This window comes from Mustelus asterias, chromosome 10 (genome assembly GCF_964213995.1).
Source record: "Mustelus asterias chromosome 10, sMusAst1.hap1.1, whole genome shotgun sequence".
In the NCBI taxonomy this organism is placed as follows: Eukaryota; Metazoa; Chordata; class Chondrichthyes; order Carcharhiniformes; family Triakidae; genus Mustelus; species Mustelus asterias.
The window spans coordinates 124,139,248-124,165,912 of record NC_135810.1 but is presented as its reverse complement, the minus strand read 5'-3'; the positions used below and the strand labels follow the sequence as shown (position 1 = coordinate 124,165,912).

At 43.7% G+C, this 26,665-nt stretch overlaps 2 protein-coding genes across 2 annotated transcripts in view; both read left to right on the top strand.

The window, feature by feature from the left end:
• LOC144499965 (interleukin-1 receptor type 2-like) overlaps positions 1-26,665 on the top strand; it is a 1,647,203-nt gene that overhangs the window by 1,560,199 nt on the left and 60,339 nt on the right. The gene's annotated exons all lie outside the window — the stretch shown is intronic.
• The window catches only part of LOC144499921 (E3 ubiquitin ligase RNF121), a 57,541-nt gene that overhangs the window by 4,376 nt on the left and 26,500 nt on the right, over positions 1-26,665 (top strand). The window contains exons 2-4 of the mRNA XM_078222618.1: positions 8,938-8,975; positions 18,396-18,537; positions 22,393-22,547. Of these exons, the coding sequence (XP_078078744.1) occupies positions 8,938-8,975; positions 18,396-18,537; positions 22,393-22,547 (335 nt within the window). The remainder of the gene's footprint in view (positions 1-8,937; positions 8,976-18,395; positions 18,538-22,392; positions 22,548-26,665) is intronic.

Genomic DNA, 26,665 nt, shown 5'->3' with positions numbered 1-26,665 from the left:
AGTAGGGTGGTGAAAAGGGCATTTGGGATACCTGCCTTTATCAATCAAAAGAGACAATACACATCTCTTTAACCTGTGCTTAATGCTCCCTCCACCCGCATTGTCTGTATCTTTAAGATCTGGCTGGCTGTAGGGATTCGCATTCTGATCAGTATTCTGTAACTTGATTTTGTGTCTCTGCCCTGTTTGAGAGCACATTTCCACTCCATCTGACTAAGGAGCAGCGCTCCGAAAGCTAATGGTATTTGCTACCAAATAAACCTGTTGGACTTTAACCTGGTGTTGTTAAAACTCTTACTGTTTATCAATCGAGGCATGGATTACAAAAGCAGAGAGGTCATGTTGGAGTTGTACAGAATTTTGGTGAGGCCACAGCTGGAGCACTGTGTGCAGTTCTGGTTATGACATTATAGGAAGGATGTGAACGCACTGGAAGGTGTGCAGAGGAGATTCACCAGGATGCTGCCTGAGATGGAACATTTATGAAGAGAGGTTGGGTAGGCTTGGGTTGTTTTCGTTGGATCAGCGAAGATGGAGTGGTGACCTGATCGAGATGTACAAGATTGAGAGACATGGACAAAGTGGGTAAGGAGCAGCTGTTCCCCTTAGTTGAAGGGTCAGTCATGAGGGGGACATAGGTTCAAGTTGAGGGGCAGGCGGTTTGTGGGGGTTGGGGGGGCGGGGGGGGCAGTGTGAGGAAAACCTTTCTTACCCAGAGGGTGGTGACAGTCAGGAATGCGTTGCCTGGGAGGGTGGTAGAGGCAGGTTACCTCTCGTACTTTAAGAAGTATCTGGATGAGCACTTGGCATGCCACAACATTCAGGGCTATGGGCCAAGTGCTGGCAGATGGGATTGGGTAGGAGTTCAGGTGTTTCTAATGTGTCGGTGCAGACTCCGAAGGGCCTCTTCTGCACTAAGATTCTATGATGCTTAACTGCCTTCTGAAATGGCTGAACAAGTCACTCAGCTGGCAAGAAGGTGACTCACCAACTTGTTCAAGGGCATTTAAGGATGGATAATAAATGCTGGTCTTGCCAATGATGCCCACACCTCGTGAATGAATAACAAAAAATAGCAAAGTGGCATGTGATACTTTCACAACTGTGACTAGCTGAGTTGAGGAAATGCTCATCATCGCCATTTGGTGATGTATGTGGCAAGGTCAGGTTTGTGGCTGGTCATTTATCACTGATGTTGGGAGATGTTTGAGGTGATGAAGCATGTTGTCTCACTGCTGGAAGTTTTTTAACCATACGTATTCTGTTGTGCTGATTACACTTGGTTGCAACACTGACATCATGTGACACCACCCCAGCTTCAGGCAAGCTGCTAATCTAATTAAATGTTTGCCAAATACTTAATTGTCAAGCACAGTTTTCCAAGCCACTGTTGGCTGTGAATCAGAAGGTTTTTGCTTCCAGCTGCTATCCAGCCTTAAGCTCAGTGTCAAACTGAGGGAACACTGCATTCTCGCAGGTGCTGTCCTTCCAATTATCTTCATCTAACACCACTGAAACAAAACTGGTAATCTATCTCATTGCAGTCTGTGGGATCTTACTGTGTGTTCATGAGTTATCTACCCAGTCAGCCATGATCTGATTGGCAGAGCAGGCTCGTAGGGCCGAATTTGCCTACATCTGTTCCCTGTTCCTATGTAACATTAACCAATTAATTGACCTGACACCCTGCCCTGAGGATGTGACTGGCACTATGCAAATGCAGAATCTCCCCTTCTGTTAAACGGAGTGGGTGTAGCAACAGGAATTAACGTTTGTCACCTAGGAATAACCCTTAACTGCCTAATCTAGTGTGTGTGAGATTCTGGAATGGCCATTTCTGTGCGCTTCCTGGAGAGTTGGATCTCACTATGCCTAGTTTTTGGTTATTGAGGAGGATGTGGGGGGATTATTTTGCTACTGGCAGCCCAGCACCCATTGAGCTCTCTCTCTAGGTCCAACAGGACAAAGCACAACAGAGACCCCACCTTAGTAAGCGCTAAGGTAGAGAGGACTGGAGTCTGGTCGCCTTCCAGACTCAGCAGGGGGTGGGGGGGGCTGGGGAATGAAATAAGTTCCAGCTACAGTCACCATTTCTTGCACAGTCTGTGTCAATGTCAGGAGAATACTTCTATCCATTTGTTGTTACCATAGCAATCGATTACAAAAGTAATATAAGCTATTGGGCGTGATAGCTATTTCTGGCAGTATTTAATGATTATAGTGACAAACTTCCTGATTTATAATGCAGCGAAGAAACTCTTTTACATTTTAAAAAATACATTGATAAATGGATGCCATTTGTTCACAAACCACTAGTATCAAGAAGGCGGGGGCTGCTTTTGGTTAACAGTGAGTGAGGTATCTAACGGGCTGAAACCCGAGCTTCGTAGCATGCCACTGGTTAGCCCAGTTAATTCTGAAGAAATCAACCTGTGCCAGTATGACAGAGGTCAAGTGCAAGTTAAAGGGAAAAATAGACAAACTTGCGTTTCTATGGCAACTTTGACCTCGGGTCATCCCAAACAAAGAGGAGAGACATCTTGTCTGAAAGACAGCTCCTCCAAACCTCTGATTTGAATCTGCAGTCTTGTGATTCAGAAATCTGTGCTGTTACTGAGCCTCTGCTGAAACTTGCTGGACTGTTTTATCGAGTACAAAAGCCAACTGCTTCCATTCTGAATCCTGTGTGTGTGTGTGGTGTGTGGTGTGTGGTGTGTGGTGTGTGGTGTGTGGGTGTACCTTCAGAGGTGAGTAATGGAAATCCCTCCTGTGGGAGACAGAGTTCTACATAGAACAGCACAGAACAGGCCCTTCGGCCCACGATGTTGTGCCGAGCTTTATCTGAAACCAAGATCAACTTATCCCACTCCCTATCATCCTGGTGTGTTCCATGTGCCTATCCAATAACCGCTTAAATGTTCCTAAAGTGTCTGACTCCACTATCACTGCAGGCAGTCCATTCCACACTCCAACCACTCTCTGCGTAAAGAACCTACCTCTGATATCCTTCCTGAATCTCCCACCATGAACCCTATAGTTATGCCCCCTTGTAATAGCTCCATCCACCCAAGGAAATAGTCTTTGAACGTTCACTCTATCTATCCCCTTCATCATTTTATAAACCTCTATTAAGTCTCCCCTCAGCCTCCTCCGCTCCAGAGAGAACAGCCCTAGCTCCCTCAATCTTTCCTCATAAGACCTACCCTCCAGTTCTAATGAGATTGTGTATCCAAGGATATGCAGGTTAGATGGATTAGCCATGGTGAATGCGTGGGTGGAGGTGCTGGATAAGATGCTCTTTTAGAGAGTTGGTTCAGACTTGATGGGCCAAATGGCTGCCTCCTGTACTGTATGGATTCTATGGATATTGATGGCTGGTTGGGTTGTTGAGAAATCCATAGGATCTGTCTTAGCCACATCTGCCATTTCTTGTGCAGTGTCTTGTGTTTGACCACAGTTTGCCTGTTCGGTCACATGTACCCCTTGTTAATTCTGAATGTTAGAGTTTAAGATAGATAATATTGTTTTACTTTTCTGACTTATAATGGTGGTTGTTCAAAAACCTTTTGGCTTTATTCTCTTAGTAAGTACCTGGGATCAAACTTGCCTACTTTAAACAAAAAAAAGTTACTGATCCCTAACCAGATAGTGCCAGAAATTTGGGTTCTAGTCTAGGATCATAACAGTAGTATAATCCTGTTGCCATGGAAGCAGAAATGGCAACTGTGTTGATCACAGTAAGATCCCACAAAGGAAAATAGATAATGACTTTTTCACCAATTTGCAGTGTGGTTTGAGGGCAGAATGTTGGCCAGGATTCTTGCAGCGCTCTGCTATTCAAATAATGTTGTGGCATCTGCCTGCACCCCTGTCATCTGCAAAACAGTTTTCCCTCTGAGAGCGCATTGCGTCTTTCATGGTGTAGTGGAATGTCAGCTGAGATGATTTGCTCAGAGTAAGGCTAGAGTGTACAGTGGGGCTACGGAGAAAAGGCGCCAGAGACACACTGAGGCTCAATGCAAGTCAGGCAAAAAATAGATGATTTGCAACTCTTTCCAGGGAGCTTAAAAGTTTGCAAATGACACTGACTTGCACACAGCCAGGGCAGTGTGTTTGTTTGTTCCTGATTGCTCAGCACTGAATCTGATATCCCTTCGACCATTGGCCTTGGTTTCAAGTTTTAATTGAAGGTTTTATGGCTATCATTAAAGTACAGGAAATGCCAATGTGAGATTTCCATGTCAGCCTTGATTTTACTGATGGCATTCTCAACTCGGAAGTCAAGAGGTTATGGGTTCAAGTCGTTCTCCAGATACATGAGCACAAAAATCTAGGTTGCCATTCTGATGCAGTATTGAGGCAGTGCTGCACTGAGGTGCCATCTTGTGAATGAGACATTCAGTCGAGGACCTGGCTGCCATGTCAGGTGAATGTTAAAGATCCTATGAAATTGTTTGAAGAGCAGGGGAGTTCTCCCCAGTGTCCTGGTTCAATATTTATCCCTTAAGCAACAGCACTAAAAACATTATCACATTACCATTTGGACCTGGGGTGGAAATTGCCTGCTGCATTTCCTACATTGTAACAGTGACTACACTTCAAAAATATTTAGCTGTAAAGAGCTTTGGGACCTGTTGAAATTATGAAAGATGCTATTGAATTACAAGTCTATATAAACGATATAACCATGTCCCCTTGAAATGCTGCAGTGATGGATTGCAAGTATTTTAAGTTGTGAGCACCAGATTCAAGGAACTGTAGTACTATCATGTCACTCAGGACATCTGATTTAATTACTTTATTGTCGCTTGGTCAAAATCCACGAACTCCCTAATTAACACCAGTGTAAAAGAAAAGGATCTGCATTTCTATAGCGTTTTCCACCATCTCAGCCAGTGAAGTGAAGCCACTGTTATAATTTTTTTGTGGGTGTGCCTTCACGTGGACTGGTGGTCAGGGTAGATGATGAGATGTTATCACTGGTGGGAGAGTCTCGAACAAGGGGACATAACTATAAGATAAAGGGCCGGTCACTTAAAACTGACGTGCGTAGAAATTTCTTCTCGCAGAGGGTGGTGAATCTTTGGAATTCTCTTCCCCAAAAGGTTGGAGGCTGTATCATTAGAAGTATTCAAAGTGGAGGTGGATAAATACTTGACAGATCAAGGATTAGAGGGCTATGGGGAAATGGCACAGAAAGGGAGTTGAGGCTAGCATAGATCATCCATGATCGCATTGAATGTTGGGGCAGGCTTGAAGGGTCTGGTGGCCTACTTCTGCTTCTATTTCTTGTGTTTTTGTTAGCCCTTATTCTAGTGTATCATTGAGCAACTTAGGGCAGTAGTGGCTGTGTTTGTCTGGGTCAGGTGGAGGGGTTGTTCAGCAGGGGAGTAGGTTGTTCTTCCCAAGATGTCTCTTCTGGGGGCTTTTGGACTGCTCCCCTTCTTGTGACTTGGTTCCCCTGGGATGTAGTGTTGTGTTGACTGTGGAGCCTGAGTGTGAGTCTGGGTGCTTCAGTGGAGCATTGTTTGAAGTCTCTCTTCAGTTAGTGATTAGTGAGAAGGTCACTCCTCCAAAGGACAGAATCCTGTTTTTTGTGACATTATGCTGTTCTATTCCTGGTATCCTTCCTACAAAAGTGTATGCTGAAAGACTACGTCTGGCATCTATTGGATAATCCTGATGCTCCTCTCTCTTTGGGGTTTCCTTTCTTTATTCAGGTAGGTGGGATGTTTGTATAGGCTCTGATCTGATTTGTTATAGTTGATCTTAGACGGTTTCCCTCGATTTGTCGGGAGGTGGAGAGTTGTATCTCTTTCTGAGATACCCTGTGGATGGTGTCTTGATGTTTCTTCTTGCTACGAGGGTTTTCTTGGTGGAAAATGGTTTAAATTTTCTGGTGATGGGGAGCCTGATCGGTGCCTCTGATATAGCTGGAGAGGGGGGAGATCTGTTGTGTTGAGCCTAGGTGAGCTGTATGAAACCTTGGCTTACTGGTTCCTGTTCATGAGTGTACACTGCCATGCCACATCTTGTACCAATAACAGTATCCCAATATTATCCCTTTTTCTGGGTTGCTCTTTCGTTATTTGGAAGTCCTGGGATGCTGAGTTAGGCCTCGGTTGGTTGTATATTACCCCACAAGTGATATTGTGTAGCTCTGTCTCTGTTATCCTGTAGAGGAGGGTGTGCACCACGGGGCCATGAGTTTGTGGTTGTATCCTGGGATCTCCCACTCTTTTTCTGGTATCCTTTCTTTATTCATGAGAGGAGATGCTGACTATGATTGTAATGATTGATAATTTGAATCACTTGTCTGAATATTTGCTGGTCGTTTCTCTATGTTTGTGGAATAATGATTACTTTGTATTTGCTAGATTTTGGGAATTTGGGTCTTGTGGTAAATGTAAAATGAAAAACCTTCTTCGATAAAAGCATCCTTTAAAAAAGATGACAACCCACCATCTCCATCTCGAGAGGACAATAGTTGCAGATCTTGCTAGTGACGACCGTGTCCCCAGAATGAACAAAGAACTCTAATTTGGCAGCCATTTTGTATAAGGAAGATGCTGCAGTTGAATAAATAATGGTTTGGAGCATTGCTTGAGAGGCTGAACATTGACTGGGCCACTTAAACAAGGGTTACACAAAATCTCCCTATTTTGATTAGAGATGGCCTTGGTCTAATCTGTCACCCGTTGAACAGCATCACTGACAGTACTGCAATCCCTCAGTATGGCCCTTGAGATGCTTGGGTCTTTAGAGCAAAGAGTTGAACCTACAGGCTCCTGATTCTAACTGAGACAAGGTCGTATGTCCTTTTTTCCTCCAGGAACTGATTGATTAAGAATGAGAAAATAGTAAGCTAGCGGGGAACATAAACATTAACGGTAACAGTTTCTATAGGTATATAAAGAGAAAAAGTTTGACAAAAATGAACATGGGTTCCTTACAGTCAGGAATGGGAGAATTCCGCTATTCAATAACTCGCGATTCAAAAAGGGAGGTAGAGAGAAAACAGGGAACTATAGACCACTGAGCCTAATGTTGGTACGGGGGAAGTTGCTGGAGTCCATTATCAAGGATTTCATAACTTGGCATTTGGAAGGCAATGGTATAATCAGACAGTCAGCATGGATTTGCAAAGGGGAAATCGCGCTTGACGAATCTTTTGGAGTTAAGGATGTAACTAGTAAAGTTGATCGAGGAGAACCAGTAGATGTGGTTTATTTCGACTTTAAGAAGGCTTTTGACAGGGTCTCACAAAGCAGACTGCTATGTAAAGTTAAAGCATCTGGCATTGCAGGTAATGTCTTGAGAGGGGTAGAAAGCTGGTTAGCAGATAGGAAGCAAAGAGTTGGCATAAATGGGTCTTTTTCTGATTGGCAGTAGGTGACGAGTGGGGTTCCGCAGGGATCTGTGCTAGGACCCCAACTGTTCACATTATATATGACTGATTTGGAAGTGGGAACTAAATGTATTATTTCCAAATTTGCAGATGGTACAAAGTTGGGTGGGAGGATGAGCTGTGAGGAGGATGCAGAGATGCTTCAGCGTGATTTGTACAAGCTGAGTGGGCAGCTGCAGTATAATGTGGATGAATGTGATAAATAAATTTCCTATTATTGCTACCAAAGTGGAGAACATTATTATTTGAATGGGTGTAAATTGAGAGAGGTGGATACTCAGCGAGACCTTGACATCTTTGTGTACCAGTCGTTGGAAGTAGCAGGTAAAAGTTTAAAGTTTATTTATTAGTCACAAGTAGGCTTACATTCACACTAATGAAGTTACTGTGAAAATCCCCTAGTCGCCACACTCTGGCATCTGTTCGGGTACACAGGGAGAATTTAGTATGGCCAATGCACCTAACCTGCACATCTTTGGACTGTGGGAGGAAACCAGAGCACCCGGAGAAAACCAACACAGATACGGGGCGGATGTGCAAACTCCACACAGTGATCCAAGACTAGAATCAAACCTGGGTCCCTGGTGCTGTGAGGCAGCAGTGCTAACCACTGCCATCGTGCTGCCCATACAGCAGGCAGTTAAGGCATATGGTATGTTGGTCTTCATAGCGAGACAATTTAAGTATAGGGATAGAGATGTTTTATTGAACTTGTATAGGGTGTTGGTGAGGCCACACTTGGAGTATTGTGGGCAGTTTTGGTGCCCTTATCTGAGGAAGGATGTCCATGCTATTGAGGGAGTACAGCAAAGGTTTACCAGGCTGATTCCTAGGATGGTCGGTCTGTCACATGATGAGAGATCAAGTTGGTTAGGATTATATTCACTGAAGTTTAGAATAGAGAGGGATCTCATAAAAACTTAAAATTCTAACAGGGTTAGACAGGGTAGATTCAGAAAGAATGTTCCCAATGGTGGGGGAGTCCAGAACTGGGGGGGTCATAGTTTGAGGATAAGGGGTAAATCTTTTAGAACTGAGGTGAGGAGAAATTTTTTCACCCAGAGGGTGGTGAATGTGTGGAATTCACTACACAGAAAGTAGTTGAGGCCAAAAGGTTGTGTGATTTCAAGAAGGAATTAGATAAAACTCTTGGGGCTAAACGGATATGGAGGGAAGGGGGAGGGGAATTCAGGATATTGAATTTGATGATCGGCCATGATAATGAATGGCGGAATTGGTTCAAAGGGCCAAGTGGCCTATTCCTGCTTCTAGATGTGTTTTAATGATCGCTAGAAGAATAGGGACTGATACCTCATGAGGATGTTTGATTATTAGTGGTGGGGGTAATTAGCAGCAATGAATTGCAAATGCTGCCCAACATTACAGCCTGTGGGTTCATTCTCACAGCATCTGGTATCACTGTGCTTATTGCGACCAGCGTCATATCGAAAACTGAAGCCAGTTCTAGGCGTAAATCCAATTTAACCAACCAAGTCTTTATCACTAATACCCTTCCCCATCTCTTTCAGATTGACCTGACAGACCTGTCACCAGAAGAAAGATGGAGGTGAGTTACACGTAGTAAAACAGGAGAAGGTTCAAAGAAGATCCACAAGAATGATACCAGAATTGAGGTTATAACTGTCATGACAGACTGTACATAGTCTAGAAAAGAGAAGACCAAGGGTTGATCTGATAGAAGTATTTGAGATTATGAAGGGCTTTGATTGGGTATAGAGAGATAAAATATTTCCACACTCGAGTCTAAGGCTATGATAGACTCGAATAAATTAGTAAGGGTTTCATTATCTATAGTAAATCTGAAATTGGTACATTTTGAGAGTAGCTTTTAAAAACAAACTAATTGTCAAACACCTAAAGGGGACCTCCTTCATCCCCGGCCTTTGAAAGTGTATGACCATAGGGGGCATTGTGTCTCAGCACAATGTTGTGTTTTGCTCAACATTCTCACAAAATGGATGTTAAACACTGGGCAGGAGCAGGACCCCATACTCGCCCAGGGATGCTGAGTCCAAGCACACTGCCTCAATGTATTCTTCCAGCTAATAGCAGCAAAACCCAGTGCAACCTACGAGGGATCCTGTGGCCTATAGGGCTGTGTGGAGCTGTGGTCCTGGATTGTTTAACCCGCTCAACCTTAACACTGTTGTTGTTAAATGTGTTATGGAGTTTACCTTATTGTTTAAAGGGGACTCATCTGAACCCTTAGTTATGACAATTGCTTGCCAATGAAATACTCTTACCATAGTAAACATGACAGTTCCTGTAGAAAGTGAGAATTGCCATGGCAACCATGCACAGGTTTTAGAAATTGTGTACGCAGACTAGGGAAGACGAGGTTTCTTGAAGCAAATTAAATTGATATTTTAAATCTTTTTGCAATTTTAAATGTATTTTTTTAATTTAGTGAACATCGATTTTCCTTTTATCGGGCGAGGTATTGATTGCTAAATCAGGGATGTAATGATGGAACTATATAAAATGTCACAGCTGGTGTTTGTGTACAGTTCTGGTCACCACATTCCAGGAAGGACACTCTGGAGAGAGTGCAGAGATTTACAAGAATGTTGCCAGGGCTTAAAAATTGCAGTTTATGAGGAGGGATTGGATAGACTGGGGTTGTTTTCCTGAGAACAGAGGAGGTTAAAGGGTGATGTAATTGAGGTGTGCAGAATGATGAGGGGCCAGGACAGGAGAAATTAGTTTCCCCTCGCTGTGGATCAGTGACCAGGGGGCAGAGACTGAAGGTGATTGGTAGAAGGATTAGAGGGGACGTGAGGAAAAACATTTTCATCCAGAGGGTGGTGGGTGTCTGGAATTCACTGTCTAAGTTGGTGATTGAGGCTGAAACTTATTTAAAAGGTGCCTGGATCTGAAATTCTGGAAGCTGCAAGGCTGCGGGCCGGGAGCTGGAAAATGGGATTAAAATGAACGGATAGTTTATTTTTCTCCAAGATCGGTGCAGGTCTGATGGGCTGAATGGCCTCTTTCTGCACCGTAACTTTTCTGTAGTTCCTGGAAGAAGCTACTTTACCCAGTGGTAAGATTGTGGAGCTCGCTACCATAGGAAGTGGTTGAAACAAATGATATACATCTATATTTAAACTAGACAAGCATAATGGGAAAGGAACAGTGCAATATGCTGGTATAAATAGTGTTTGATTGTATAGAACTTGAGTATTGCTGCTTGGACTTGGGGCAATTCACAAGAATCTGAATGCAAGAGAAAGTGACACATTTATACTGTGAGAGAAGAGCATGCAAGGTTGGCAAGGGGTCTCTGGTAGCGGCATTGTCATAGAGCCTACACCAGTTATAAGACCATAAGACATAGGAGCAGAATTAGGCCACTCGGTCCATCGAGTCTGCTCCACCATTCAATCATGGCTGATATTTTTCTCATCCCCATTCTCCTGCCTTTTCCCCATAACCCCTGACCCCCTTATTAATCAAGAACCCAACTATCTCTGTCTTAAAGACACTCGATGACCTGGCCTCCACAGCCTTCTGCAGCAAAGAGTTCCACAGTTGATGGTGACTGACAGTTAATTGCCAAACATTGTTTGAAATTTAGGCTAGGCAGCTTGACTCTGGTCAAGGCAGTGCCCTGATGAATGAACCAGCTGTCAGTTATTTTGTTTAACTGAAACAGGCACAATGTGTGTCCTTGTTTTTTCTGTCTGGAAAGAACAGGAACCTATAATATTTAGCTTCTAGTACACAAATATGTTACACTGTGAGCCTGACTATCTTAAATTGGTTGCCAGCTCAATTCTTAGCATACTGAGGATTATTTAATAAATGTGCAATTGCAAAATCCCATCTCATGTTGGACATTGTTTTGAGTTTTGCAAGCACAGGCTGGTTGGGTTAGGTCTGTAACTTGTCCATTGTGAACAGTGGAAGGGACATGCTGTTTGGTAAGATCCACCAGTCTTTGGGAGGACATTCAACTTACATAGCATCACACTGGCACTGAAATTCATATCTCAGATTACTGATTTGTGTGATGGGCAGAACATCTTCCTGGCTTGACGGCTATAATCCTGTTGGTGGTAGATTCCACTCGTGTTCCTACAGCACTGTAGCAGCATAAAGCAGCTAGCTTCACCTTTCGCTCAAATGAAAAGTGCCCAGTGCACCTCCAATTACCCTGGAGAGGCAAAGCTTCTCAAAAATTTGATCAGTGATCCTAATATGATTGAATTTTACATTTGGTTTGATGGAGAGGTATGTGGGTCTAAATTGTGAAGAGGATGCAAAGGGATATAGATAAGTTAAGTGAGTGCACAAAGATCTGGCAAATGGAGTATAATGTAGGAAAATGTGAGCTTGTCCATTTAGTCAGGAAGAATAAAAATGAAGCGTATTAATCTAAATGGTCAGCTCTGAGACAAAAGGATTTGAGTGTTTTAGTTCATGAATCACAAAAGGTGAGTATACAGGTGCAGCAAGTAATTAGCAAAGCTAATCGAATGTTACTGTTTATTGATGGGAAGTGAATACAAGAGTAGGGAGATTCTCCTTCACTTATAAAGAATATCGGTGCGACCACATCTGGTGTACTGTGTACAGTATTGGTCTCATGTAAGGAAGGATGTAGATGCTTTGGAAGCAGTTGAGAGAAGGTTCACAAGACTAATACCTGGATTGGGCAGAATGTCTTATGAGGATTGGCTGGACAGCTTAGGCTTGTATTTGCAGGAATATAGAAAAGTAAGAAGCTATTTGATTGATGCATGGGGCATCCATGGTATTAGGGACTTGGATGGGGAGAAATTTGTTGAGTGTATTCAGGAGGAATTTCTCATTCACTGTGGATGGCCTGACTAGAGAGGAGGCAAAACTTGACTTCCTCTTGGGAAATAAGGAAGGGCAGGTGACAGAAGTGTTAGTGAGAGATCACTTTGGGACCAGTAACCATAATTCTATTAGTTTTAAGATAGCTATGGAGAATGATAGGTCTGGCCCAAAAGTTAAAATTCTAAATTGTGGCAAGGCCAATTTTGATGGTCTCAGATAGGAACTTTCAAAAGTTGATTGGAGGAGTCTGTTGGCAGGCAAAGGGGCATCTGGTAAGTGGGAGGCCTTCAGAAATGTGTTAACCAGGGTTCAGGGTAAGCACATTCCTTTTAGAGTGAAGAGTAGGGCTGGTAGAAATAAGGAACCCTGGATGATTCGGGATATTGAGACTCTGGTCAAGAAGAAGAAGGAGGCATATGACATGCATAGGCAGCAGGGAACAAGTGGAACACTTGAAGAGTAGAGAGGGTGTCGGAGTAGAGTTACGTGAGAAATCGGGAGGGCAAAAAGGGGACACGAGATTGCTTTGGTAGATAAGGCAAAGGAGAATCCAAAGAGCTACAAATACATAAAGGGCAAAAGAGTAACTGGGAAGAGAATAGGGCCTCTTAAGGATCAACAAGGTCATCTAATTGTGGATCCACAATGGGTGAGATCCTAAATGAATATTTCTCCTCAGTATTTACTGTTGAGAAAGGCATGGATGTTAGGAAACTTGGGGAAATAAATAGTGATGTCTTGAAGAGTGTCCATATTCAAGAAGGAGCTGCTGGAGGTCTTAAAGCGCATCAAAGTAGATAAATCCCCGGAACCTGATGGAGTATCCCAGGACGTTGTGGAAGGTTAGGGAGGAAATTGCAGCTCCCTTAGCAGAGATATTTAAATCGACAGCAGCAACAGGTGAGGTGCCTGAAGATTGGAGGATGGCAAATGTGCCTTTGTTGAGGAAGGGCTGAAGGGAAAAGCTTGGGAACTACAGGTCATTGAGCCTAATTTCTGTAGTGGGTAAGTTGTCAGAAAGCATTCTGAGACAGGATCTACAGGCATTTAGAGAGGCAAGGACTGAGTAGGGACAGTCAGCATGGCTTTGTGATTGGAAAACTATGTCTCACGAATTTGATGGGGTAACCAAGAAGGTAGATGAGAGCAGTGCAGTCGAAATTGTCTACATGGACTTTAGCAAGGCCTTTGACAAGGTACTGCACGGTAGGTTGTTGCATAAGGTTAAATCTCTCAGGATCCAGGGTGAGGTAGTCAACTGGATACAAAATTGCCTTGATGACAGAAGACAGAGGATGGTTGTCGAGGGTTGTTTTTCAAACTGGAGGCCTGTGACCAGCGGTGTGCCTCGGGGATCGGTGTTGAGTCCACTGTTATTTGTCATTTATATTAATGATTTGGATGAGAATATAGGAGGCATGGTTAGTAAGTTTGCAGATGACATCATGATTGGTGGCATAGTTGACAGTGAAGAAGGTTATCTAGGATTGCAACAGGATCTTGACCAATTGGGCCAGTAGGCTGACGAATGGCAAATGGAATTTAATTTAGATAAATGTGAGGTGATGCATTTTGGTAGTTTGAACCAGGGCAGGACTTGCTCAGTAAATGGGAAGGTGTTGGGGAGAGTTATAGAACAGAGATCTAGGGATACAGGTTCATAGCTCCTTGAAAGTGGAGTCACAGGACAGAGTGGTGAAGAAGGCATTCAGCATGCTTGGTTTCATCGGTCAGAACATTGAATACAGGAGTTGGGACGTCTTGAAGTTGTCCAAGACATTGATGAGGCCACACTTGGAATGCTGTATACAGTTCTGGTCACCCTATTATAGAAAGGATATTGTTAAACTAGAAAGAGTGCAGAAAAGATTTACTAGGATGCTACTGGGACTTGATGGTTTGAGTTATAAGGAGAGGCTGGATATACTGGGATTTTTTTTCCCTGGAGCTTAGGAGGCGATTTTATATAGAGGTCTATAAAATATCGAGGGGCATAGATAAGGTAGACATTTTTTCCCGAAGTTAAGGGAATCAAAAGCTAGAGGGCATAGAATTAAGGTGAGAGGGGAGAGATACAAAAGGGTCCAGAGGAGCAATTATTTTACAGAGGGTGGTGAGCGAGTGGAACGAGCTGCTAGAGGTAGTAGTAGAGGTGGGTACAATTTTGTCTTTTTAAAAAGCATTTAGACAGTTACATAGGTAAGATGGGTATAGAGAGATATGGGCCAAACGTGAGCAATTGGGACTAGCTTAATGGTAAAAACTGGGTAGCATGGACAAGTTGGGCTCAAGGGCCTGTTTCCATGCTGTAAACCTCTATGACTCTGACTATGACATACAGGATCCTGAGGAGTATTGACAGGGTGGATGTGGAGAGGATGTTTTCTCTTGTGGGAGAATCTAGAACTAAGAGTCACTATTTAAAAACAAGCAGTCTCACTCGTTTAAGGCAGAGATGAGGAAATCATTTCTCTATCAGAGGGTTATGAGATTTTAGAATTCTCTTCCTCAAAAGGTGGCTAAGGCTGAATATCTTTTAAGTTAAAAGTAGTTAGACTCATGGTCAGCAAGGGGGTGAAAGATTATTGTGGTAGGTAGGAATGTGAAGTTATTTAAAATTAGATCAGCCGTGATCTTATTGAATGATGGAGCAGGCTTGAGAAGCCAAGTGACCTCCTAATTTGTATGTTCACAATCTGTGCTTACAAAACTCAAAACGGAGTCCAACATTAGATGTAATTCAATGATTGGGCAACATTTGCTACATAATTCTCATCGTGCTAAGAATTACACTAACAACCAGTTTAAGATTGAATCATAGAACATAGAACATAGAACATTACAGCGCAGAACAGGCCCTTCGGCCCACGATGTTGCACCGACCAGTTAAAAAAAAAACTGTGACCCTCCAACCTAAACCAATTTCTTTTCGTCCATGAACCTATCTACGGATCTCTTAAACGCCCCCAAACTAGGCGCATTTACTACTGATGCTGGCAGGGCATTCCAATCCCTCACCACCCTCTGGGTAAAGAACCTACCCCTGACATCGGTTCTATAACTACCCCCCCTCAATTTAAAGCCATGCCCCCTCGTGCTGGATTTCTCCATCAGAGGAAAAAGGCTATCACTATCCACCCTATCTAAACCTCTAATCATCTTATATGTTTCAATAAGATCCCCTCTTAGCCGCCGCCTTTCCAGCGAAAACAATCCCAAATCCCTCAGCCTCTCCTCATAGGATCTCCCCTCCATACCAGGCAACATCCTGGTAAACCTCCTCTGCACCCTCTCCAAAGCCTCCACATCCTTCCTGTAATGTGGGGACCAGAACTGCACACAGTACTCCAAGTGCGGCCGCACCAGAGTTGTGTACAGTTGCAACATAACGCTACGACTCCTAAATTCAATCCCCCTACCAATAAACGCCAAGACACCATATGCCTTCTTAACAACCTTATCTACTTGATTCCCAACTTTCAGGGATCTATGCACACATACACCTAGATCCCTCTGCTCCTCCACACTATTCAAAGTCCTCCCGTTAGCCCTATACTCAACACATCTGTTATTCCTACCAAAGTGAATTACCTCACACTTCTCCGCATTAAACTCCATCCGCCACCTCTCGGCCCAACTTTGCAACCTGTCTAAGTCTTCCTGCAAACTACGACACCCTTCCTCACTGTCTACCACACCACCGACTTTGGTGTCATCAGCAAATTTGCTAATCCACCCAACTATACCCTCATCCAGATCATTAATAAATATTACAAACAGCAGTGGCCCCAAAACAGATCCCTGAGGTACACCACTTGTAACCGCACTCCATGATGAATATTTACTATCAACCACCACCCTCTGTTTCCTATCCGCTAGCCAATTCCTGATCCAATTTCCTAGATCACCCCCAATCCCATACATCTGCATTTTCTGCAGAAGCCTACCATGGTGAACCTTATCAAACGCCTTACTAAAATCCATATATACCACGTCCACTGCCTTGCCCCCATCCACCTCCTTGGTCACTTTCTCAAAAAACTCAATAAGGTTAGTAAGGCACGACCTACCTGCCACAAAACCATGCTGACTGTCACCTATCAATTCATTACTCTCCAAATAACTATAAATCCTATCCCTTATAATTTTTTCCAACATCTTGCCGACAACAGAAGTGAGACTCACCGGTCTATAATTCCCGGGGAAGTCTCTGTTCCCCTTCTTAAACAATGGGACAACATTCGCTAACCTCCAATCTTCTGGTACTATACCAGAGGCCAACGACGACCTGAAGATCAGAGCCAGAGGCTCTGCAATCACTTCTCTTGCCTCCCAGAGAATCCTTGGATAAATCCCATCCGGACCAGGGGATTTATCTATTTTCAGACCCTCCAGAATATCCTGCACATCCTCCTTATCAACTGTAATACTGTCTATTCTACTCCCTTGCAACCCAGTGTCCTCCTCAGCTATATTCATGTCCCCTTGCGTGAACACCGAAGAGAAATATTGGTTCAATGCTTCACCAATCTCCTCCGGTTCCACACATAACTTCCCTCTGCCATCTATAACTGGCCCTAAACTTGCCCTAACCAACCTTCTGTTCTTGACATACCTATAGAACGCCTTAGGATTCTCTTTAACCCTATCCGCCAAAGTCTTCTCATGTCCCCTTTTAGCCCTTCTAAGCTCGCTCTTCAACTCCCTCTTAGCCAATCTAAAGCTTTCTAGTGCACTACCCGAGTGCTCACGTCTCATCCGAACATAAGCCTCCTTTTTCTTTTTAACCAACAAAGAAACTTTTTTGGTGCACCACGGTTCCCTAGCCCTACCAATTCCTCCTTGCCTGACAGGGACATACCTATCACAGACTCGCAGTAGCTGCTCCTTGAAAAAACTCCACATGTCGGACGTTCCCAGTCCCTGTAATCTCCTAGTCCAACCTATGTTTCCTAATTCTCTCCTAATAGCCTCATAATTACCCTTCCCCCAGCTAAAACCACTGGCCCGAGGTTCATGCCTATCCCTTTCCATCACTAAGGTGAACGTAACCGAATTGTGGTCACTATCACCAAAATGCACACCAACTTCCAAGTCTAGCACCTGGTCTGGCTCATTTCCCAGCACCAGATCCAATATAGCCTCACCTCTAGTTGGCCTGTCTACATACTGAGTCAAAAAACCTTCCTGCACGCTTTGAACAAAAACTGACCCCTCTAACGAGCTAGAGCTATAACAATTCCAGTCAATATTAGTCAAGTTAAAATCCCCCATAACAATTGCCCTATTACTTTCACTCCTAAGCAGGATTGACTCCGCAGTGTGGCATATTTTTGTGTGCTGGAACCTACATATTGACTCCGCAGTGTGGCATATTTTTGTGTGCTGGAACCTACATATATTAATACACTGGGCCCTGTTCTTTACAGACAGAAAGAACATATACACACATTGTGTCTGTTTCAAGGCTGTACAAAAGTGAAAGCCATAGGCTGGTTTATTCCTCATGGCAATTCCTTGACTGATCAGAGTCAAGCTGCGGGGTTAAGCTGTGGTTTAAATTTCAAATTGCTTGGCAGTTAACAGTCAGTCACCATCAACTGGTGCATTATTCATGGCAATGCCTCTACGAAAGCAACCAATCTGTACTCTTTTTTTTCATGCAGTATAAATTTGTTATTTCCCCTTCTTACGAATTACCCCAATAAGTTGATAACTCACCTGATGAAGGGGCAGCGCTCCGAAAGCTCATGCTACCAAATAAGCCTGTTGGACTTTAACCTGGTGTTGTGAGACTTCTTACTGTGCCCACCCCAGTCCAACGCCAGCCACTCTACATCAGAATTATCCCAATGAAAGATGAAATGCTTTGCCAAGTGTCTCTTTTTTTTTCAGCAATATACTGTTATAGTTGGATGAGGGGTTTGGGAAGTGACTTCAGTGGAGCATAAATTCAGCATGGACAGTTTGGGCTAAATGGCCTGTCATTTGGATTTTATGTAATTACAACAGTGATGACACTTCAGAAAAGTACCTCCTTGACTGTGGAGTGCTTTCATGACCCAAGGTCATGAAAAGAAAAGCTTGCATTTATATCGCACCTTTCAGATCTTGGCACACCCCAATGGTCTTGTCCTATTTACAACACTGTGCTTTATTTCAGGGTGGAACATGCACGGATGCATGCCAAACATCGTGGGCACGAGGCAATGCACGCGGAGATGGTCCTCATCCTTATTGTTACTTTGGTGGTTGCACAGATTCTTCTGGTGCAGTGGAAGCAGCGACATGCCAAGTCCTACAATGTAAGGGTGTATTTATTTGGTGCCTGGCAACTGTTGTTACTGAAGGAGTAATCCAGAGAATGAGAGTTCAATTCGCGCTATAGACAGTTTGAGAATTTGAATTTTTTTTTACATACGGTAAAGTTACACTTAGCACATCAGATGTACAAGTTTCAAGTATTCAAGCTTTTTTTTATCCTGAGGTGTCCCAGTATGTAAAGGGGTGGAGACCAGGCTTTAGTTGTACAAAGCTCTGGTTAGACTCCCATCTAGAGTAACTGGGGCAGCACGGTGGCACAGTGGTTAGCACTGCTGCCTCACAGCGCCAGGGACCCGGGTTCAATTTCCAGCTTGGGTCACTGTCTGCGAAGTTTGCACGTTCTCCCCGTGTCTGCGTGGGTTTCCTCCGGGTGCTCCAGTTTCTTCCCACAGTCCAAAGATGTGTTGTTTAGATTGATTGGCCATGATAAATTGCCCCGAGTGTCAAGGGGATTAGCAGGGTGAATATGAGGGTTATGGGAATAGGGCATGAGTGGGATTGTGGTCAGTGCAGACTTGATGGGCCGAATGACCTTCTGCACTGTAGGGATTCTATGAACTGTATTCAATTCTGAGCACTGCACCTCAGGAAGGATATATTGCCCATATAGGAGATGGAATACAAATTCTCCAGAACAATATCATAATAACAGCTAAATTATAAGGACAGATTGCACAATCTAGGTTTGCATTTCCTTGAGTTTAAAAGATTGTGAGATGATCTAATTGAGATCTTTAAGTTGATTAAAGGATTTGATAGGTTAGATAGAGATAAACTACATCCTCTGGGTAAGCGTGTTAATGGATGTGGAAGTAAGATGGGTAGAGGGAGTTAAGTACAGATAATCAAAACTAAGGACCTTTCCTTACCGAGAGTGTTTATTGACTTTGTTCAGTGTCAAAGCTCCTCATCTCCCCCAATGTGTCAACTATCCCCTATTTGTTCAAATGCCCATCACCTGTTTCCCTTAACGTAATACACCATAAAAACACAATGTAATTGATAACACAGTGACACATTTCATCTGTGATCTAGTTGAATAGTGGGAGAGACTTGAGGGGCTCAATGTCCTACAGTAAAATTGCCCATGAAACTGACGGATTGATGCACAAACCCAATTGGTTCAAGATTAACCCTTTTCAGGAAGCAAACCTACTGTCCTCGCTAGGGCTAGACTATGTATCTCCAGCCCCAGACCAATGTCGCTGACTTAATTACCGTCTAAAGTGCTCTAGCAAACTCCTAAGTGATGGGCAATAAATGGCAGCCTTGGCCAGTGATACCCACATCCCAATACTAAATTTTGGAAGTCTAGTGTAGTGGTGGATGGGTTATTTAAGCTATGCATTGTACAATGTGACTGGAAAGATCTGCATAACAAATGTACAATCAATCCAGGATCTTTACAAATGTGTTCAACGTGGCTGAATTGGTTCCTCATCTAGAGTTGTGAGAATAACACGTATGCTGCAGTGTTAATAGGAGGTCCCAATAGGGTTGATTCCATCAAGGTATAAAATGGGCTGCCAGCACCTGGGGGAAAATAGCAGGGAGGAGCAAAGAGGGACCCAGGTGTTCAGTCTTCACCCTTGAGTCTAGTGATACAATTCTCCAGTCCTGTGCTGTTCCTCTGGATTTTTCCCTTGGAAAAGGGAATTTAATCCCTTTGCCACAACAGCAACTTGTATTTTAATAGCACCTTTAGTATAATGAAACTTGGCACTTTAGGGCAGTGTTATAAAACAAAGAATGACACCAAGCCTCCACACAGTGGAGCCGGGGTCAATCAGTATTTTTAAGGCAGAGGAAGATAGATTCTTGACTAACAAGGGAGTCCAAAGTTATCAGGGGTAGGTGGAATGAAGGATTGGCATTGATCTTATTTAATGGCAAAGCAGGTTTGAAGAGCCAAATGGCATACTCCATATGTTTGTAAGAGATATTAGGACAGCTGACCAAAAGCCTGGTTAAAGAGAGATTTTAAGGAGCTTCTTAAAGGAGGAAACTGAGGTAGGGAGGCAGAGAGGTGTAATGAGGGAATTCCAGAGTTTGGAGCTGAGGCAGCTGAAGGCATAGACACTAATGAAAAAGTACAAGTGGCTAGAATTAGAGCTCCGATATCTTAAAGGGTTTTAATTCATTCATGGGACATGGCCGTTGCTGGCTGGTCAGCATTTATTGCCCATCCCTAGTTGCCCGAGGGCAGTTGAGAGTCAACCACATTGCTGCGGCTCTGGATTCGAATGTCGGCCAGACCAAGTAAGGATGGCAGATTTCCTTCCCTAAAGGACATTAGTGAACCAGATGGGTTTTTCCAACAATCTACAATGGTTTCATGGACATTAGTAGAATTTTAATTCCAGATTTTAAAAAAAAATTTAATTCAAATTCCACCATCTGCTGTGATGGGATTTGAACCGGGTCCCCAGAATGTTAGCTGAGTTTCTGGGTTAATAGTCTAGCGATAATACTGCTCAGCTACCACCTCCCCTGTGGGGCTATAGAGATATAGAAGGGCAAGTCTATGGTGGGATTGGAAAATAAAGATGACAATGCCTTGCAGTTTTTGCTTTAGCATCTTTTTTTCTAAGTTTTGTCACACAATTAATATATTAATCTCCAATCTACGAGGTGGAACAATTGTGTTTCTGTATTGCTGAATAAAGAGACATGCTGTCGAACTTTTAGTCTTGCACTTATTAGGGCAGATATGCAACAATACCAATTGTAATGGGAACAAAAATTTATACTGTTCCCTGATGCATTCTCCAAGGCAACACTCTACCAATCGGAGCCTATTTGCCAACCAATCAGCGTGCACTTTTCATGAAGTATAAATTTTTCTTTTTACAATTGGTATACTTGTTAATCTGTCCTGATGAGTGCATGATGAAAAGCTTTGACAATGTCTCTCTTTTTTCAACGGTACTCAAGTTCTGTACTACCGAATGATTGTTGCATTTTTGTGGAAACCCCTATTCATCTGTGCTATATTGTGTAGTCTCCCTATTCACTTCCTGACCAGGGTACAGATTTAAGATAATTGACAAAAGAACCAGCAGATGCATGAGGTGAATTCTTCTTTCTACAGTGAGTTATGTGATCAGGAATACACTGCCTGAAAGGGCAATACAAGTAACTTTCAAAAGGGAATCGGATCGATATTTGAAGGGAGCAAAAATTGCAGGGCTATGGGGGAAGAGCAGGGGAGAAAAGCTAATGGGATAGCTCTTTCAGAAAGCAGGCACAGGCACAATGGGATTCCTTGTCTGCTGTAAGATTCCAAGTGAAATATACCTTAATGCTGCATGATCATCTTGTGCAATATCCCTTTATATTGCTCCGGGGCTTACCTGGACCTGCCATATCAGCCTAATGTTAACCAGATTCGAAACAGACTTGCTACCTGTAATTGCTAATCACAGTTCAAGTGGGCATAATTATGAAAACCTCAAGGTCCCATATTGTGCTTTGCTGGAAGCCAGAATGTCTGTAATTATCTTGTGAATATGAACCAGTAAATAACAAATTCAGATCAGATAGAAAATAGAACACTTTCAAAGTGAGGGGGTTGTTAATCAGTGGCATGGAGTAATCTGTTGGATACTGCAGAGATATAGAACAAGCTGAGTGCCAGGCTGAGAGAAGCTTCAGTGCTTTTCCAGTAGTTCATTGTTGGGGCACTGCCAGTGGGATCCGGCCTAGACTGATGAGGTGAAAGACTCAACACGGTGTATCTCCAGAAACAAAGGTTTCTTCTGGCTCCTGCACGTACATGTGCGACAAGTGTGAGAATGTGGAATGTGATAAACTTTGTGTTTTGTGATCTCATGCAGCTCGTGACACTATTCCAGATGTGGGTTGTGCCCCTGTATTTCACAGCTAAACTGCACTGGTGGAGGTTCCTAGTGATCTGGGTGCTGTTCTCTATAATCACAGCCTTTATTACTTTCCGAGCAACGCGGAAACCACTAGAAGGAACGACGCCCAGGTAATGTGCTCCATAACCAAAAGAGAAAATGCTGGAAAATCTCAGCAGGTCTGGCAGCATCTGTAAGGAGAGAAAGGAGCTGATGTTTCGAGTCCAGATGATCCTTTGTCAGAGCTTTGACAAAGGGTCATCTGGACTCCATGTCAGCTCTTTTCTCTCCTTACAGGTGCTGCCAGACCTGCTGAGATTTTCCAGCATTTTCTCTTTCGGTTTCAGATTCCAGCATCCGGAGTAATTTGCTTTTATATAATGTGCTCCATAAATGAGTCAAACCTGCTGGGGGAATTTACCCCTTTAACCGTCTTTCTGCCTCAGCTGTGGATCCTGAACTCGCATTCCCCCGTGTACAGAGTCCTGGCTAAAACTCTTAGTGTAGTGCTGAGGGGACAGCCACCCTGTCGAGGGACTGTGCTGTGGGCTGCTGCCCAGAAAAGGTTTTAAATGGAGGTCCTGTTGTCTTCATGGGTCACTCTTGTGTGATGGTTATTTTGGTGTGCTGAGACCCTGAAACACTTTCTAAATGCAAATTCTTTCTGCTTGGGTGTCTAATCTAGGTTAACAATTCAGTGCAGTGTGGAGAGAATACTTCCTGACATCCATTCTATACTTGCCATTTGGATGGGTACAAAACTGGCTTGGGCATAGAAAGTAGAGAGTAGCAGTGGAAGGGTACTTTTCTAACTGGAGGTCTGTGACAAGCGGTGTTCCACAAGGATCAGTGCTGGGCCTCTCTTTGTAATATATATTAATGATTTGGAGGAAAATGTAGGGGGTCTGATTAGTAAATTTGCAGATGATGCAAAAATTGGGGGAGTAGCGGATAGTGAGGAGGATTGTCAGGGTACAGCAGGGTATAAATCGGCTGGAGACCTGGGCTGAAAGATGGCTGATGGAATTTAACCCGGGCAAATGTGAGGTAGTGTGATTTGGAAGGTCTACTGCAGAAGGAATGTATATAGTAAATGGTAGAGCCCTTAGAAATATTAGCATACAGTGCGATCTAGGTGTGCAGATCAACAGTTCCCTGAAGGTGGCAACTCAGGTGGACAAGGTGGTCAGGAAGGCGTATGGCATGCTGACCTTCATTGGTCGGGCATTGTGTATAGGAATTGGAAAATCATGTTGCAGCTGTATAAAACTTTGGTTAGGCCACGTTTGGAGTATTGTGTACAATTCTGGTCGCCACACTACCAGAAGGATGTTGATGCATTGGAAAGGGTGCAGAAGAGATTTACCAGGATGTTGCCTGGTTTGGAAGATATGGACTATGAAGAAAGGATGAACAAACTTGGATTGTTTTCATTGGGGCGTCGGAGGGTGAGGTTTACAAGATTGACAGGCTTGGATAGAATGGATAGTCAGTCTTTTTCCCAGAGTCAAAGGGTCAATTACTCGGGGACATTGGTTGAGAGGGGGGAAAGTTTGAGAGATGTAAGGGGCAAGTTTTTCAGAGGGTGGTGAATGCCTGGAATGTGCTGCCGGAGGAAGTGGTGGAAGCAGATTCTATAACAACATTCAAGATGATTTTGGATAGATACATGAATAAGCAGAGACTAGAGGAGTATAGACCATGTAGAGGCAAGAGGCAATCTCTCCCTTTAATGTCAACAAAACGAAGGAGATAGTCATTGACTTCAGGAAGCATGGTGGAGAACATGCCCCCGTCCACATGAATGGAGATCTTCAAGTTTTTAGGTGTCAAGATCACCAACAACCTGTCCTGGTCCCTCCATGCAGACACTATAGTTAAGAAAGCCCACCAATGCCTCTGCTTTCTGAGGAAACTAAGGAAATTTGGCATTTCCGCTACAATTCTCACCAACCTCTACAGATGCACCATAGAAAGCATTCTTTCTGGTAGTACCACAGCTTGGTATGGCTCCTGCTCTGTCCGAGTCTACAAGAAACTACAAAGGGTCGTGAATGAAGCCCAGTCCATCACTCAAACCAGCCTCCCATCCATTGACATTGCCCACACTTCCCGCTGCCGCGGAAAAGCAGCCAGCATAGTTAAGGACTCCACGCACTCCGGACATTCTCTCTTCCACCTCCTTCCGTCAGGAAAAAGATACAAAAGTCTGAGATCACGTACCAACAGACTCAACAACAGCTTCTTCTCTACTGCCATCATACTTTTGAAAGGACCTACCTCACATTAAACTGATCTTTCTCTACACCCTAGCTATGACTGTAACACTACATTCTGCACACTCTCCTTTCCTTCTCTATGAACGGTATGCTTTGTCTGTATAGCGTGCAAGAAACAATACGTTTCACTGTATATTAATACATGTGACAATAATAAATCAAATCCAAGAAAATATTCGATTAGAGAGACATCTGTGTTGGCACAGACTTGGTGGGCCAAAGGGCCTGTTTCTGTGCCGTACTGTTCTTTGTTCTTGCCCATCAAACCTTTGATCCAATTTGCCAGCTTAAGCTTCTCGCCTCTGCTCCCACGCTCTGGGGGGAGATGGTGGCCTCATGATAATGTCACTGGGATGGTAATCCAGATCCCCAGGCAAATCTTCTGAGGGTGACGGCTGGTGAAATTTGAATTTGGTCAATAAATCTGGAATATAAAACCTGTCTTAGTAATGGCAGCGATGAAACTATCATTGATTGCTTAAAAACCGGTGTGGTTCACTCATGGCACTTTAGAGAGGGAAATCCCGTGAATTAATAAATAACCCCGCCAAAAAAACCTGACTACCCATTGCTCCACTTTGCTGCAGTCTCATTATGTCAACCTCGTATCCCAGTGCAAAGAGCAGTTATTATCAACAATGTGTGATAAAAGCTGCTTTCTGGGTAGTTGGTCATCATGTGAACATATGAATTAAGAGCACGTGTAGACCATCCGAGCCCTCAAGCCTGCTCCGCCATTCAGTATGATCATGGCTAATCTGATTGTGGCTTCAACTCCACATTCTGCCTACTCCTGATAGTCTTTGACTCTCTTGTCAGTCAAGAATCTATCTACCTCTGCCTTACAAAAGTTCAATGACCCTGCCTCTAGTGTTCGCCTGGTAAGAGAGCTCCAAAGACTCGTGACTCTCAGAGAGAGAAGAATTACATGATTATTCACACAACTAAGCCAGTGAAAGGTTGCGGTGAGAAGGGTAAAGAACATCTTTACCCGGTAGCACAGTGGTTAGCACTGCTGCTTCACAGCTCCAGGGTCCCGGGTTCAATTCCCGGCTCGGGTCACTGTCTGTGTGGAGTTTGCACATTCTCCTCGTGTCTGCGTGGGTTTCCTCCGGGTGCTCCGGTTTCCTCCCACAGTCCAAAGATGTGCGGGTTAGGTTGATTGGCCAGGTTAAAAAAATTGCCCCTTAGAGTCCTGGGATGCGTAGGTTAGAGGGATTAGCGGGTAAAATATGTGGGGGTGGGATTGTGGTCGGTGCAGACTCGATGGGCCGAATGGCCTCCTTCTGCACTGTAGGCTTTCTCTTCTCTTCTCTCTATCTCTTCCTCCAGGAATTTCACACAGCTATGTTAAGGTTTGAGGGTAGCAAGGGCAGTTGCATCATTGGAATAATAATCCAGAGGCCCGATCACATGTTTTGGAGACTTCAGTTCATATCCCGATGTGGCAGCTTGTGGATTTTAAATTCAATTTGATAATTAATTCTGGAATAAAAAGCTAGTTTCAGTAATTATGACTATGAAACTATTTGTTTAAGGAGGGAGGGGAGAGCTACAAAAGGGTCCTGAGGGGCAATTTTTTCACTTCTGTCTTTTTAAAAAGCATTTAGATGGGTGAGATGAGCATAGAAGGATATGAGCCAAATGCAGGCAATTGGGACTAGCTTTGTGGTTAAAAACTGGTGGCATGGATCTTGGTTTCAGATAAAGCTCGGCACAACATCGTGGGCCGAAGGGCCTGTTCTGTGCTGTATTGTTCTATGGACAAGTTGGGCTGAAGGGCCTGTTTCCATGCTGTCAACCTCTGACTCTATTAGATTGCTGTAAAAACCCATCTGGTTTACTTCATGTCTTTTGGAGAAGAAAATCTGCCATTCCCACCTGGTCTGGCCTACATGTGACTCCAAACTCTCAGCATGTGAATGACTTGTAACTGCCTTCTGCAATGGCCTAGAAAGCCCCTCAGTTGT